The sequence below is a fragment of the Homalodisca vitripennis genome, chromosome 8 (genome assembly GCF_021130785.1).
Source record: "Homalodisca vitripennis isolate AUS2020 chromosome 8, UT_GWSS_2.1, whole genome shotgun sequence".
NCBI classification, from domain to species: Eukaryota; Metazoa; Arthropoda; class Insecta; order Hemiptera; family Cicadellidae; genus Homalodisca; species Homalodisca vitripennis.
In genome coordinates this window covers 16,958,511-16,975,596 of record NC_060214.1, presented here as the reverse complement: position 1 = coordinate 16,975,596, position 17,086 = coordinate 16,958,511, and the positions used below count along the sequence as shown (strand labels likewise).

Below are 17,086 nucleotides of genomic sequence, written 5' to 3'. Positions count from 1 at the left end.
AAGGATAACATCACTTTTTGTGTAAATATACGTTTTCACTTTATCTCGTGAAAATCAGGGATTTTTTGTTTCACTGAAAGATGGCGAATGTCCGGAAAAATCCTGTTTCTTTCACAATCCTTCCATTGTAAAAAATAATCTTCAAACGAAGAATTAATACACACGCTATTACTGAATTCTGAGTAAATGAAAACTCCAATTGACAAAGTGTAGAAATAAAACTCTTAAGTACAACTGAATATAACTAACAAATCTTATATTTAAATGTAATTTAATTTTAAAAATAAAATTATTTACTTACACTATGTATTGTTTTAATTTTAAATGAGAGGAAGCGCTTTGAACACATTATTCCACTTTAAAACATATATGAATTAAAAGAGACAACTAAACTAAAAACAAACATAACAAGTTTTGGTTAATAATTTTAAAACTAAAAGTTATGTTGTTTTTAAGAAAGTTGCATTTTCACTTTTTTGTTTCACACTAAGGCTGGAAGTAAACATTTAATAACGAAACTGTTATAAATTGTTTTCTTGTGACTTGGTTCGTTGTGATTGTGTGATTATGTATCAACAAGTTTATAATACGTGAAGAAATTGTCGCGGTAGAACTTTTACTTACGTTTGCACTAAAAGGGTTGTACTTAATACAAAACCTCTATGGACATAACACAAAAATTGCACGGTTAAAAATATGTACTTAATCGGAGGTATTGACTTTAAGACAAGATCCTGCAAACCAGATTTAAGAGGCTGTGGTAAAACGACCTAAATAAGAACAACGATAAACCTCAGCGTTTTTACACCTTTAGTTTTAAACCTAGCAGTATCGGAAAATCGTCTCGCTTCAAAGACTTACACGCGTCCAAATGCTTTTCAGTTTATTTTTAAAGTTTTAGTACTTAAACGCTAAAGTACTGAAAAGTTGAAATTTTTTCAGAATAACAAATATCAATTTTTTAAGTAAAAAGCTTTTTTATGCGTATTAATGGCATTTTTAAGACATCTCCCACTATTCTACTAATAAGGTCGTTAAGGTTTATGAGGTTTAACGTTGACCTTAGGGGTTTTAATTGACATGGCAGTTAATTCAGCTCTCCTTTAAACTGGTCTCGAATACTGACGACAAAGATAAAGTCTTGTGCGCGCGCGCGCGCACGTGTGTGTGTGTGTGTTAAAACGTCATCGGCGTTATAATACTAAATACAAGTAGGCTGTTCTATTTTAGATTGTGTATACAGGTGTTCGAAAAGGTTGGACTGGCTATGCATATTCAGAAAATGTGAGATTCTAAGCTAAAAATGAAGAATATTTTTTTTCCAACTTTCACTTTATTCAGCAGCTAACGCCAATTCGTTTCTTTTATTAAAATAATGTTGTCTATGTTATCTCTATTATTATTACACAACTTGGTAAACTGGTCCGTGCTATAAAGTATTATACCAGAGGAAAATAGTTTTAAATCAGGTTTAATATTTTCAGAATGGCAGCCATTTAATTTTCGTTTCATAAAATAAACCTAATAAACAACTGTTTTCATTAAACTGTTATAGACGCAAAAAAAGTTATTAAATAGCTTTTCCTTTCCAAGGATACCTCATTTGTAACCAAGTTAACACGTTTGTAATATCGTTTTGCAAAAATTTGGGTTCCAGACAGCTGATATTTTCCCGTAGTGGACAGAGAGTAAGACTCCATTTTGTTCCTTAAAAAGTTCTTGACCCGTTTCTTTGTTGAGAGCGATATGTCAGCAGTACATGTCAGTAATACTGAACTATTTAAATAATAATCGTTTACTAAAAAAATGTAATTGAAAAAATTGAAACTTTGGGGGGTCCGGACCCCTTGGGCCACTCGCTGGCTACGTCCTTGGTTAATGGTTCAATAGGCAGTTTTAGTGTTGTACTTTAATTACAGTAACAGCTGATTTAAATAACAGCTGTTTAAGTACTAACAAATTATAGGTGTGTAATACGAAATCTTTACTTTTTAACCGATTTTTACATTCTTACATTTTTACAAATTCTTGGAAAGGAAACCTTGTTTAATAACTTTTTTATCTAACAAAATCTTGATAAAATCAGTTGCTTATTAAATATGTAATAAAACATAAATGAAATAGGCCTCATTTCGAAAATATTAAAACTGATTTAAAAATATTTCTTCTGATATTATACCTTCCACCTTCCAACATGACCCGTTCACCAAATTTTTAACAATAATAAAGATGACAACACAGGTAAAATTGTTTTAGGAAAAAATGACGTATTGATGCTAAACAAAGTAAAACAAATTATTCTTCATTTTTAGCTTAGAATAACATATAATCTGATAATGCATATCCCAACTTTTCTGTTACACTCTGTGTATTGAACATTATAAAACTCGTTGAACTGAGGTAAAAAGTGTTAGTATTATGTAAATTTTATTCAGAAACACCATTTCTTCACAATTAATTAATTAAGGTTCTTATTGTTAACCCTGGAACAAAGGCGAATTTATTTGCACCATGTTAACTTGCAAGTAATTGAAATGCAGAAAGAAAAAACTAAAGTGTGTTAATTGGTGTAGAAAAAGTCAACTGATTAAATCATCAGCTGATTTAATGAGCCGCGATCAGCCGCAGTCAGCCGTACCGGTATTGTTCCATTGCGGGTTGCACGATCGCTTGGGCAGTGCCTCACATAAATCAATAAAACTTCCTAGTTTCTTATTTGATTTTTCGGTACTTTGGGATTATACCGACCACACCAGTATGAAGAACACAAAAATATAAATTTATAGAAACAAACATGATAGAACGAAAAAACAACTCTTTAATTACAAAATTAAAAACTTACAAGCATTCCCAGGTATTGTAATCGGTATTGTTGTCTCTGTTATCTTATTTTTCTCGAGAATCCCGATTACGACAGGCCGCGCGGCATCACATGATTTGCACGGTACATAATTGCCTTTCCATTACAATTAAATTTATATTTCTGATCAGCCCCTCTAGAATTTGATATTTTACTGATAGGTACTATCTCGAGGAATGTTTTTCTTTCTATGACATCAGCGCGGGGCAGCACCATTTTGGGTGGCGGAATATGATCAAGAATAAAAACAAGTTTTGAGTGTTTTTTCAATAAAGAGTTTAGTTTTAGTTTGGTAATGTTTGTTTTTGTTGAATTTTAGTGTTTGGAGAAATGTAGAGGTAAAACATGGAAGTACAACAAAGCGACGCGACTCTGCAATCACGTTATCTACTAGACCGCTCGACTTTGACCTCTGTCTGAGGATGGGGAGGGGTTTGCGATAAGACAATTCCTGTTTTATATTGACGAAATATTGTTTTACGCTAATCTAGTAATCAGTAGAAGCAAAATGTCAAATAACGATTCATGTCTGGGTGTGGTCGGTATAATCCCAAAGTACCGATTTTTCAAAACAAAACATTGCAACTCAGATCAAACTCGTTAAAGTCTCTTGGTATTCTTTGTTTGAAGTTTGTTTTGATGATGGAAGGATTGTGAAGGAAACAGGATTTTTCCGGACATTTCAGGTAAAAGCTTTTGCTATTGGCCTTTAGTCAGTCGTAGGTGGTATGTCGAATGCAGACGTATTGTGACCTGTATTCTGTAGTTGGGTTTTAATAATTAGTGTTGTATTTAGTTATAAAAAAACTAAATAAAATAAGTGCTTTTAGAGTTAGTGAAGTTGACGCACAACATGGTGGTTGTGATCCCTGACTTACGGGTGCCACAACGCTCTGGTATGATTTGTTTATTTTAACCTAGTTCGTAGTTATGTGTTAAGTTAGTTATTTACCTAGTTAAGTTTCCTTCTCTTGGTATATTTTTCTAAAACTCTTTGTTTTCTTGTAACCAGCTTCAAACATTTTAAGTGAGTACTACCATTTGGAAATGAGTCAAGCAAATAAACAAAACAATATTTGGTAGGTAATACAAATGAAAAGGTTTGATTAAAACTGGTAGGTTAAACAATGTTTGGTAGGCAGTAGAAATGGAAAAGTTTAATTAAAACTGGTAGGTTAAACAATATTTGGTAGGTAATACAAATGGAAAGGTTTGATTAAAACTGGTAGGTTAATCAATGTTTGGTAGGTAGTAGAAATGGAAAAGTTTAATTAAAACTGGTAGGTTAAACAATATTTGGTAGGTAGTACAAATGGAAAAGTTTAATTAAAACTGGTAGGTTAATCAATGTTTGGTAGGTAGTAGAAATGGAAAAGTTTAATTAAAACTGGTAGGTTAAACAATATTTGGTAGGTAATACAAATGGAAAGGTTTGATTAAAACTGGTAGGTTAATCAATGTTTGGTAGGTAGTAGAAATGGAAAAGTTTAATTAAAACTGGTAGGTTAAACAATATTTGGTAGGTAGTAGAAATGGAAAAGTTTAATTAAAACTGGTAGGTTAATCAATGTTTGGTAGGCAGTAGAAATGGAAAAGTTTAATTAAAACTGGTAGGTTAAACAATATTTGGTAGGTAATACAAATGGAAAGGTTTGATTAAAACTGGTAGGTTAAACAATATTTGGTAGGTAGTAGAAATGGAAAAGTTTAATTAAAACTGGTAGGTTAATCAATGTTTGGTAGGTAGTAGAAATGGAAAAGTTTAATTAAAACTGGTAGGTTAAACAATATTTGGTAGGTAATACAAATGAAAAGGTTTGATTAAAACTGGTAGGTTAATCAATGTTTGGTAGGTAGTAGAAATGGAAAAGTTTAATTAAAACTGGTAGGTTAAACAATATTTGGTAGGTAATACAAATGAAAAGGTTTGATTAAAACTGGTAGGTTAAACAATGTTTGGTAGGTAGTAGAAATGGAAAAGTTTAATTAAAACTGGTAGGTTAAACAATATTTGGTAGGTAATACAAATGAAAAAGTTTAATTAAAACTGGTAGGTTAATCAATGTTTGGTAGGTAGTAGAAATGGAAAAGTTTAATTAAAACTGGTAGGTTAAACAATATTTGGTAGGTAATACAAATGGAAAGGTTTGATTAAAACTGGTAGGTTAAACAATATTTGGTAGGTAATACAAATGGAAAAGTTTGATTAAAACTGGTAGGTTAAACAATATTTGGTAGGTAGTACAAATGGAAAAGTTTAATTAAAACTGGTAGGTTAAACAATATTTGGTAGGTAGTACAAATGGAAAAGGTTTAATTAACACTGGTAGGTTAAACAATATTTGGTAGGCAGTAGAAATGGAAAAGTTTAATTAAAACTGGTAGGTTAAACAATATTTGGTAGGTAATACAAATGGAAAGGTTTGATTAAAACTGGTAGGTTAAACAATGTTTGGTAGGTAGTAGAAATGGAAAAGTTTAATTAAAACTGGTAGGTTAAACAATATTTGGTAGGTAATACAAATAGAAAAATTTGATTTAAATTTAGTCCTAATCAGTTTAGTAGTTATTTTTTTATTATTATTTGCCTTATTATTTTGTCTGATTTGTGATGCACACTGGCAGGCCCACTGTAAAGAGCTCTTCATTAGGTTAGGTGTCCTTTCATTGCCTTCTATGTATATATTTAGCACACTCTTGTTTGTTAAGAGGAACTTGGCACTTTTGCCTGCAATGTCTGAGGTCCATAACTATGCAACTAGAAACAAAAATAAACTTATAAGTGAACGATGCAGATACTCTGCAACTCAGAAGAGTTTTCTATACCAAGGCATAAAAATGTTTAATGTTTTGCCGGAAGGTATTAAAGAGCTGCCACTCACTAGATTTAGACAAAAACTAAAGAACTTTCTAGTTGCAACCTGCTTATACGATGTAACAGAATTTTACGAAGTTGTTAACTCTTTAAGTTAGGTTAAGTAACCTTTTAAGTTGACTTTGTTATACATGTGAACATGTTTACAACAAATAAATATTTGATTTGATTTGATTTTATACCACATACAGACAGACACACATACAGGAAACGGAATGGGTAATACAATTCGTTACATTTGGTTTATATCACCCAAAGGACAATCTCTTAAAGTTTGCTTAGATGTATATTCCACTCAAAAACACAATTTTTCAGAATTAATAGTTATTTAAGTATTTCATTGTTGGGTGGTTTTTCGAGTCTCACCTGGTTTTCTCAACACTGTCCAACCCCAGAGGAAGCTATCGTTGAACGGATAATTTTGAACATTAATTTTCAACATTCTCGAACAACACTTTTGGACGGTCAGAATATTAATTACTTTAATATGAAACATTTGTTTAATCTTCGAAACCTATTGAATTGGAATTTATTTTAAGATTTCTGTAAATTAATTACTCAGAACTGTTTATTCTCCGCAAATTGATTAAACTTAAAGAAACCATGTAATAGGATGAACATAATATTTACTGATCTGAGATAAAAATTATTTTCCAACCAGACTACTAGTGGTGTTTTACAGCTGATGTAAGAAAACCTGGAATCACCATTTGGATCACGGCTGGCTGGAGAACATGTCATTGACAACTGGACACCGGAGTGAAAAAGTTCCAGCTTACCAAATAAGTATTTCCTTAGAAAAAACTTTTCTTCTACATGAAAGATTATTACGTGCCACTACATGTGCTGTTCAGCCAGCATACCGACTCTGCTCTTGCAGGATTATTACGTGCGACTACATGTGCTGTTCAGCCAGCACACCGACCCTCCTCTTGCAGGATTATTACGTGCGACTACATTTGCTGTTCAGCCAGCACACCGACTCTGCTCTTGCAGGATTATTACGTGCGACTACATGTGCTGTTCAGCCAGCACACCGACTCTGCTCTTGCAGGATTATTACGTGCGACTACATGTGCTGTTCAGCCAGCACACCGACTCTGCTCTTGCAGGATTATTACGTGCGACTACATGTGCTGTTCAGCCAGCACACCGACTCTGCTCTTGCAGGATTATTACGTGCGACTACATGTGCTGTTCAGCCAGCACACCGACTCTGCTCTTGCAGGATTATTACGTGCGACTACATGTGCTGTTCAGCCAGCACACCGACTCTGCTCTTGCAGGATTGTTACGTGCGACTACATGTGCTGTTCAGCCAGCACACCGACTCTGCTCTTGCAGGATTATTACGTGCGACTACATGTGCTGTTCAGCCAGCATACCGACCCTGCTCTTGCAGGATTATTACGTGCGACTACATGTGCTGTTCAGCCAGCACACCGACCCTGCTCTTGCAGGATTATTACGTGCGACTACATGTGCTGTTCAGCCAGCACACCGACCCTGCTCTTGCAGGATTATTACGTGCGACTACATGTGCTGTTCAGCCAGCATACCGACTCTGATCTTGCAGGATTATTACGTGCGACTACATGTGCTGTTCAGCCAGCACACCGACTCTGCTCTTGAAGGATTATTACGTGCGACTACATGTGCTGTTCAGCCAGCATACCGACTCTGCTCTTGCAGGGTTATTACGTGCGACTACATGTGCTGTTCAGCCAGCACACCGACTCTGCTCTTGCAGGATTATTACGTGCGACTACATGTGCTGTTCAGCCAGCATACCGACTCTGCTCTTGCTAGATTATTACGTGCGACTACATGTGCTGTTCAGCCAGCACACCGACTCTGCTCTTGCAGGATTATTACGTGCGACTACATGTGCTGTTCAGCCAGCACACCGACTCTGCTCTTGCAGGATTATTACGTGCGACTCCATGTGCTGTTCAGCCAGCACACCGACTCTGCTCTTGCAGGATTATTACGTGCGACTACATGTGCTGTTCAGCCAGCACACCGACTCTGCTCTTGCTGGATTATTACGTGCGACTACATGTGCTGTTCAGCCAGCACACCGACTCTGCTCTTGCTGGATTATTACGTGCGACTACATGTGCTGTTCAACCAGCATACCGACTCTGCTCTTGCAGGATTATTACGTGCTACTACACGTTGTGTTCAGCCAGCACACCGACTCTGTTCTTGCACCATCGTTCAGAATGCAACGTACTTCATTCTATACTTAATTTATCGTAACTCCAATCTTTATCTTCTTTTTCCATGATTAGCTAATAAACATTTCTAATGTGGGCGCATGTAAGAATCCAAATGAAAGACATTCATTAAAATTTAAATGTCAAAACTTATTAAAACTATGTAACATACACTATTTATTTATAATACTCGATCTTTAAATACGGCAAAATCCTGTTCTATGTTTATAAAATTTTTAAATTATTTCCTTTCATTACTTTTCCATTTCATATCGTACTAGGGCGTAACTTAAGGTGGGAGGGTGATGGAGATAGAACCTCCACCCCCAAAAAAGTCCAAGTGTATTAAGAAATATTCCTAAACAACAAAACAACTTAGTTTTAATACAGCATTTACATGTGTGAATTAGAATTAGGGTGTAATTTATTTCAATTTATTATTTCCCATAACCCCCGTGTGGCTTGCTTTTTCATCACATTTATCCCCCCCTCTCCCAAAGCCAAGTGAGTGCTAGTCCCACCACTGGCCGCGACACCCCATCTCTACGATCTTCGTCCCTCATCGTCAACCCTAAATATATGAACTATGCCTAAATTACTAGCAATTAGTAAATCAAGGCGAGAGTACGCTACAGCTCGTGTCGCATAGCAGGTTTCATTGAGGTTACATGTAAAACTTCAAGTTTACACATGTTAAAACATCATAGATCATCGTACAAGTTTTGTTAAAAACATTAACTTATTCTGCAATTTTCACCTTGCCACTATGGTTATCAAAAAGGCCAACAATGCTCGCTAATGTCACTTGTTGAAACGCCATATCATCGTACTAGTTTTGTTAAAAACATTAACTTATTCTGCAATTTTCACCTTGCCACTATGGTTATCCAAAAGGCCAACAATGCTCGCTAATGTCACTTGTTGAAACGCCATATCATCGTATTAGTTTTTTTAAAAACATTAACTTATTCTGCAATTTTCACCTTGCCACTATGGTTATCCAAAAGGCCAACAATGTTTGCTAATATCACATGTTAAAACGCCATATCATCGTAGGCTACTAGTTTTGTTAAAAACATTGACTTATTCTGCAATTTCACCTTGCCACTATGGTTATCCAAAAGGCCAACAATGCTCGCTAATATCACATGTTAAAACGCCATATCATCGTACTAGTTTTGTTAAAAACATTGACTTATTCTGCAATTTCACCTTGCCACTATGGTTATCCAAAAGGCCAACAATGTTCGCTAATGCTCAGCCACATTCTATGGATGACATGTACCAGCATCTAACTTGATGTTCCTTATACAGAAATAAAGCTTCGTGCACAATTTCAGGTCTGTAGGTTGGTTTTTGTTCTTGGTATATCATGCAGAGGCAGACTGAATGAAAGTTTTCCTTAATTTGCTTGATAAAATTCGTAACCTCAGATGCATGTCTGGCAGTTAACTAGCGTCACTCTATACTGGCAGTAATATTCAATACAGAGTTATTTATGGGAAATACTGTACAAGAAGGTAGGCAATGCGTCTTGCCCAATAAATATCTTCAATAAAACAAATAAATTTTTTCACATAAACACGTCACAAATTCTTCTCTCCGATCAAACATTCTGAAAAGCTATTCGGTTTACAAAAAGATGTATGTATGTTATTCGGAAACATTAACCCTTTTAGTGACAGAGCACAATCAAAACGATTGTCCGAAAAGTGAAGCCCATTTCAACGATTTTAATAAAACATCCATAAAATCAAAATGGTTTTAGATAGTTGCTTAATTTTTATTTAATTTTCTTTACAAATAACTTTTTATTGAAAAATACATAAAACATGCATATACTGCTAATTTATTATTTTAAAAACACATAAATGGTACTTACCAAAATTATTTAAACAATTTTTGAGCTTTGTATCCAAAATAGTACTTGAAAAAATATTTCCTCACAACAACTGATACTACTATATAAAAAAAACTAAAATCGTAAACATATACACACAAATAAATATTATATTGTCCACAAAACTGTAAAGACAACACTTCTTTTTATGTAAACCTCCATTTTCACATTTTCTCCTAGTCCTAATCTGAACTCATGAGATTCAAACACAGTTTATAAAATACACTGAGTTTTGAATAAGTGAAACTTCATTTAGAATAAGTTAATGGAAAACGTTAAAAGGAGCACATAACGTGTCCCAGTTGAGAGGTATCAGTTGTTTGTAGCTCCCAGCTTGTGCAAGCGTGTCTTTAAAGTGACCGTGCTCGCTTATGCGTCAACGGATTTGGTTGGAAAAGGTACCGTTAAAATTTTATACAACTTTCAAAAAAGCTGGCATCTTGTAAAATTTGTATAACCTATTTAAAACAGTTGACGCCTATCACAAGACAAAATCTTAGTTGCTCCCGGCTTGTGCAAGCCTACCTATAAAGTGACCGTGCTCGCTTATGCGTCAACGGATTTGGTTGGAAAAGGTACCGTTGGAATTGTCATAAAACCTTCAAAAAAGCTGGCATCTTGTAAAATTTGTATAACCTATTTAAAACAGCTGACGCCTATCACAAGACAAAATCTTAGTTGCTCCCGGCTTGTGGAAGCTTACCTATAAAGTGACCGTGCTCGCTTATGCGTCAACGGATTTGGTTGGAAAAGGTACCGTTGGAATTGTCATAAAACCTTCAAAAAGCTGGCATCTTGTAAAATTTGTATAACCTATTTAAAACAGCTGATGCCTATCACAAGACAAAATCTTAGGTGCTCCCGGCTTGTGCAAGCACACCTATAAAGTGACCGTGCTCGGTTATGCGTTAAGGATTTCATTGAAACTGGTACCGTTAGAATTGGTATAAAACTTACTAAATAGTTGGTACGCTATGCATTTTTTATAACTATACCGGCTTCTTTGTTATTTGATTTTAAACATTTTAAACAGGTGAAAGGATTTTGTTAATATTTTATTTTCATAAAGGTTAATATAATTCCCAAGTTTCATAAATTCAAAATCTTCACTGGTTCAAAAGATATATTTTTCTATAAAAAAACACATAAATACATAGAGATAGGTTTTATGACATAGCCTACCTTAATATGAACGTTTTTGCTCATTTTTATGTGTCGAACAAAATCCCAAAATATTGGAACACTTTTATTGAACACTCTGTGTACGGAAGTTACCACTAAAGTGCTTAAATATACGTTATTTTTACATAAACGCCAAATTGTAAGCATAAGATATAGAACAGATTCCATGTGTACTCAAGATGTTCAAGACTTCGCACCATACAAAATGCATAACAAATTAGGAGTAAAAAGCAACTGCTATTGTACCAAAAGTGTAGTTTGGTGGTAGAGTGTACTTACGGGAGAGACAGGGCTATTGTACCAAAAGTGTAGTTTGGTGATAGAGTGTACTTACGGGAGAGACAGGGCTATTGTACCAAAAGTGTAGTTTGGTGATAGAGTGTACTTACGGGAGAGACAGGGCTATTGTACCAAAGGTGTAGTTTGGTGATAGAGTGTACTTACGGGAGAGACAGGGCTATTGTACCAAAAGTCTAGTTTGGTGGTAGAGTGTACTTACGGGAGAGACAGGTGTGTCTGCGGAACTGTAAGAAGCCCGGTTCACAGCGACACACACCCGCCAGGCAGGTGCTGTTGGCGACCTTCTGTGAACACTGCTCCGACACTTTGCATTCGAAGCCGAGGAGCGTCGCTGGAAACCAAAGAGCACCAGATTAATATACAAGAATTAATAGTATTAAACAGGCTTCAGCTGTGTTAGCTTCAATAATAGGGGGATGGTTTACACTTACAAGTAAATAATGTATTAATAACTCGTAGTGTAAAAAGATATTAAATCGTGACGACAATTGATGAATTTTATTTTGGAAGACGATTCTCTAATTATTGGACTCACACTAAAAATACAAAATCTAGCCACCACTGCATGTCCTGGTCCCACAAAACTACTTCACCCGATTCCGACTTTGTAGGGCAACACGGATAATTCTCAAGGTCAACTTTACTTCCGGAATTATTACTGCATGCACACATTTTAACAGTACTCGGTATAAAACTTAAGCACAGTTTCCTGTCCACCTCTCATTGCACACGAAACACTGTAGGTTTTTAAAGTTACAAAGGGACTCTAAAAATCCGGACCCCGCTAGTCCGTACATCTAGTTTATCCGGATGGATCTCGAAAACCCGCACATAAGTTGTTTAATGTTTCATTATAACAAAGTAAACTGTACTTTATTCGTTTGTTACTCGCTAGCAACTACCACTACTGCACACAATACCCTCCATTAAATCTATGAAATACGCCAATACGGATATTTAATTCCAGAGAATCAATTTTTGTTTTCGAACTAAATCTAGATAAAGAAGTGTCGTATTGGCGTTTATTTGTACTCTCATGCATGTAATTTAAAAGGATAATAGGATTTCGGAAACTTGCCGTCGTAGTAAATATGTTACAAAACTAGATCATTACGTTTCGTATAACTTCATTGCCACACATTTGCTAAATCTTAAGTTTTTCTTATGCTTCTCCTCAAGGTTTTTTGACGTTTAATGAAGAGGTTATATTCCAATCCTCGAAACGTGGACATATAATAAATACAAGATATTTGAACTAAAACAATAACGGTTACCATAGGACTTGGTTTGAATAGTTATACCTACTTTGAAACTTTCAATTTGACATTTTAAATACGCTTAGTTTCATCGGCACTCTCGATTATCCAGACAGTCCGGATAATTCGTGTCCGGATAACCGAGGTAGTGTTTGTGACATGTGTAAAGGCGCCACTTACTTGTAGCTTAGGCTGTTTCCTCGGCACTCTCGATTATCCGAACAGTCCGGATAATTCGTGTTCGGATAACCGAGGTAGTGTCTGTGACATGTGTAAAGGCGCCACTTGTAGCTTAGGCTGTTTCCTCGGCACTCTCGATTATCCGAACAGTCCGGATAATTCGTGTCCGGATAACCGAGTTAGTGTCTGTGACATGTGTAAAGGCGCCACTTGTAGCTTAGGCTGTTTCCTCGGCACTCTCGATTATCCGAACAGTCCGGATAATTCGTGTCCGGATAACCGAGTTAGTGTCTGTGACATGTGTAAAGGCGCCACTTACTTGTAGCTTACTTACACTGCAAGCACTGTGTGCCGTTGTACTGTGCGTAGTAAGGGAGACAAGAGCAGCGCCCCTGGTTACATCTGGAGTACTGTGTAGAGCACTGGTCGTCTCCGGTACAGGCAGTGTCCAGGCCCGAGCAAGAGGTCATCCCCGCCTGTTGGCAAAGGGGTGAAATAAGTAAATATGACTCAAATTTTCTCTATTTACATACTGTACATTTTTTTATCGTCTGTATAGCTCCAGAGAGCGGATGAAATCCAGGGTTTGCTGTTGTTTGTTTTTTACCTACGTTTTTACATAAAATCGTAATTAAATATTATATAACCCTTTAATTGCCATGTTCAACAAACAGTTAAGTATTACATTTTTGTACCATACTGTAGTAGTCTAGTACCTAACCGGAAGTTGACACTAAAAGGGGGGAATCCAAACGGCCAGACAATCACGCTGCCGGACCTGGATTTGCCGTTATACTTCACATTTTGCCGTTAAGATTAAAGATCAAATACTTCTTACCAAACCAATCCCAAGTAAATGGGAGGAGCTAACTGTAAAAGTGATGCCCACTAGATCGACTATGTTTGTGCGAGATGGTAAAGAAGTGGTGGGGTCACTCCCTACCAGCCTCTCCATTTCGGTTTTTGAATATTATTTATGACCAGGATAAATAGAAACACAAATTGTCGTTTGTTAAATTTAAATTTGCTAATAACATCTAATGACCATTATTTGAGTTTTTTAAATATTTAATCGTTAAAAAATCAGATTAAAAAATTAAAGCTTTAAATAACAATTTTGAAAATGTTTAGGTGTACCAGAAAATTTATTTGGCTTTACATCCAAGTATAGAAATGAAATAAATTACTTGCCCTTTAATCTAATCTACTATTACTTAGCAACCTTTCCATCAGATCAATCGATAAGTCAAACATTTACCGAATTCAAACCACTCTAGAGGCGTAACTAACGCCAAATGAAATCCTAACAAAATCCCTCAGGAAAAAAATTTAAACACACACAACGGCTGAGGTCCAGAAAGGGATAGGAATAAAAATTAAAATTAGAGGTCTCTGCCTATCCAACCTTCCAACGCACGTGACTTTTTAATACGAGGTTTCCCGTTTTATTCCCACTCGATGTCCATAACACACAATAATGGCAAATATTTCAATCGTATGGTTATTTAAAACCATTCGTAGCCAATAAGCAGTTGTAAACAAAAGTGTCAATGGCGGTTGCGCAAAAACCAGCGATTCATATTATATCTCGAGCTTGGCCTGTAAAATCAACCAGCACTGTCTCCTGGTAACATTTGATTCTATTACAATCGTTATAAACATTAGCCTTGACGATAATTGATAAAATTGCTATTAAAGGAGTATTAAATTGCTGTCATTAATACAAGAACTGCTTATAATTTTTCGATTTTTTTCCAACGTTCAGTGATAAAAAACTTCGGTTACACTACCTTTCAAATACTGCGATCTGATCTCTTCCTCAAGTTCCGGATACACTCTTCTTCCACAGGAAGATTTCAGATTGCAGACCATGAAACGTAGTGTTACTGATTTTCTGAATCACTGAAAAATGAGAAATATCTGGAACATCCCATCCTTTTTCCTTCAAAATCCTTCCATCTTCAAAAACATACTTTAACCAAAATATAGTGAGGATCCAAATTGCGTACTAATTGAGTATTGAATTCCAAAGTCAAGATACAAGAACTACTTCAGATCAGGATTTTCCGACATCAGCCATCATCCAGGTATCAAAAATTAGTGACACTACGTTTTGTGACCTGCAATCATATTTCTTCCTCAAGTTTCAGAACAAAGTCTTCTACCAAAAGAATAGCTTAGATTGCAGATCACGAAACGTAGTGTTACTGATTTTCTGTATATATGAACGATGGGAAATGTTCGGAAACTCCTGTTCCTTCACAATTCTTCCATCTTCAAAAACAAAGTTTAAAGAAAAAATGGTGAGGATCCAAATTTCACACTAATTGAATTGAATTACTAACTCAAGATAAAAGAACCGCTTCGGATTTTCCGACATTTGCCATAGTTTAATTATAAAAAATTAGTAATACTACGTTTCGAAATCTGCGGTCTTATCTCTTCCTCAGGTTCCGGATACACTCTTCTTCCGCTTCAGATTGCGGATCACGAAACGTAGTGTTACTGAATTTCTGTATAACTGAAAAATGGGAAATTTTTGAAAAATCATCTAAAAGAAAGTTTAAACCAAAAACAGTTAGGGTAAAACGAGTATTTACTTTATCCGACACGTAAATCCCCCTATCTGTCGACTCCAAGCCCGGGGAAGACGAGGCGCGGTTCGCCGTGCACGCACCGCTCTTGCCGTATAATCAATTGCACGCCCGGCAAAGTGAACGACCCAATTTTTTGCGACTGGAGCAATGTTGGCCGGGAAGAACCATATTGCAGTCTTCCACCCACAACAAATCATCCTCTTACAAGTCACTAGTAGCTGAGTGGTTCCCAAACTGGATCGAGGACTTGGTTTGAATCTCTGCTAAGGCATTGGGTTTGGCGATTAGTTTTACTTTGTAAATAATCGCTGATGCCAAGTAAGAAGAAAAGGCAGTGCCCACACGAATTAGGTGAGCCAGGTTTGAACCCATGTTGAAATCTGTAATCGTTATAATCGTTCTTGGGATGTAGACAGTAAGCCATTCATCCACTGGAAAAATCACTCTCCAAATACAACAGAGGAGACAACAATACAAATCTAAATTGAACATAAAAAATACTGGTGACTGCCACGCAAAAACAGAAGAATTTGTCTTCTCTTGCGTGTGTAATTATTCTCTCAGCAGTTCTGAAATTCTGAAACAACTTATGTTTCTGTTTTGTTTCATAAATTCTGCTATAATATGTTTTCAATAACAGAAAAATACATACTAATTAATTAACATTTTATTTGATCAAAAACTAGGTATAAAAATACAATATTATTGTTGCTTTGTTGCAATTAATTGATTGTGAAGAGAGAATAAACGTTTTCATTTCATAAAAAAATATCCTTGGTCTAGTCTGGTAACGAACTCCATTTCACATTTAATGACATCATTATGGTGAAACCATTGCAATAAGTGAGCACAATTTACTACGTATTGTTTAATTCTGTTTTTCACAACACTTAGGCAGGTATATTCTTTTAATTGAAGACTCTTGGTCAGTAATAAAAACTCTTAAAATAATAATAATAATAATATTGGAAAAGATTTGTTGTCATTGATTATAACAGGTATTATATGGTGAATGTTGAGTTCAGCACCTTCTTCTAAAATCAGCAGCATCTAAAATCTGATGCTGTCACACACTTGACTCCTTGAATCAGGAGTCATGTTCGTCTGAAGAGACCCATAAAAAGTCGGCGACGAAGAAACTCAAGATGAACTCCTTGCACCGTTTCTACACCAGAGACATTCAGACTACAAAATGCAGTATAATCTAGGTGAAGAGGTATTCTTATTGTCTCATCAGGTGCGCTACTGGATACCAAGGCACAATGCAGCAACCGAGTTTTCTACACATAACTTAGCTCTGGTGGGAAGTCAAAATTCACATTGATTCAACCTTTCCCACGAGAAGCTTCATGTGAAGTTTATATACTTTTACGTTTGCAGATAGACTTTTAAAGCAAGCACAATTTCAGCACACGTACATAACCCAAAGAGAGCAAGAGCACGATTCGACTGAACCCCATGTTCCCGCCTGGTCGGCATGTGCGGGATCTCCGTTAGCGCTGGTCGGAATGACGGACGGATGGACAGCTGCTGTGGGAAACGCTCCACGCCGCACAATAGTGTAATGCCGCTCTCATGCCCTATCAAACGGCCATCAACCATCAAACGGCACTCCGCCGGCCGAGTCGATAAGGCGTTAAATTACCTGTGCAATACGCAAGCGCGTTGAGCCAATATTAGTCTAATGCTGAGGTACACCGCAGGGAACTGTTTTAGC

At 36.1% G+C, this 17,086-nt stretch overlaps 1 protein-coding gene across 1 annotated transcript in view; it reads right to left on the bottom strand.

Moving 5' to 3' along the window:
• LOC124367364 (SCO-spondin-like) overlaps window positions 1-17,086 on the bottom strand; it is an 81,111-nt gene that overhangs the window by 42,073 nt on the left and 21,952 nt on the right. Inside the window, exons 2-3 of the mRNA XM_046824124.1 lie at window positions 13,107-13,248; window positions 11,536-11,667 (exon numbers count right to left, since the gene is read on the bottom strand). Coding sequence (XP_046680080.1) covers window positions 11,536-11,667; window positions 13,107-13,248 — 274 coding nt within the window. The remainder of the gene's footprint in view (window positions 1-11,535; window positions 11,668-13,106; window positions 13,249-17,086) is intronic.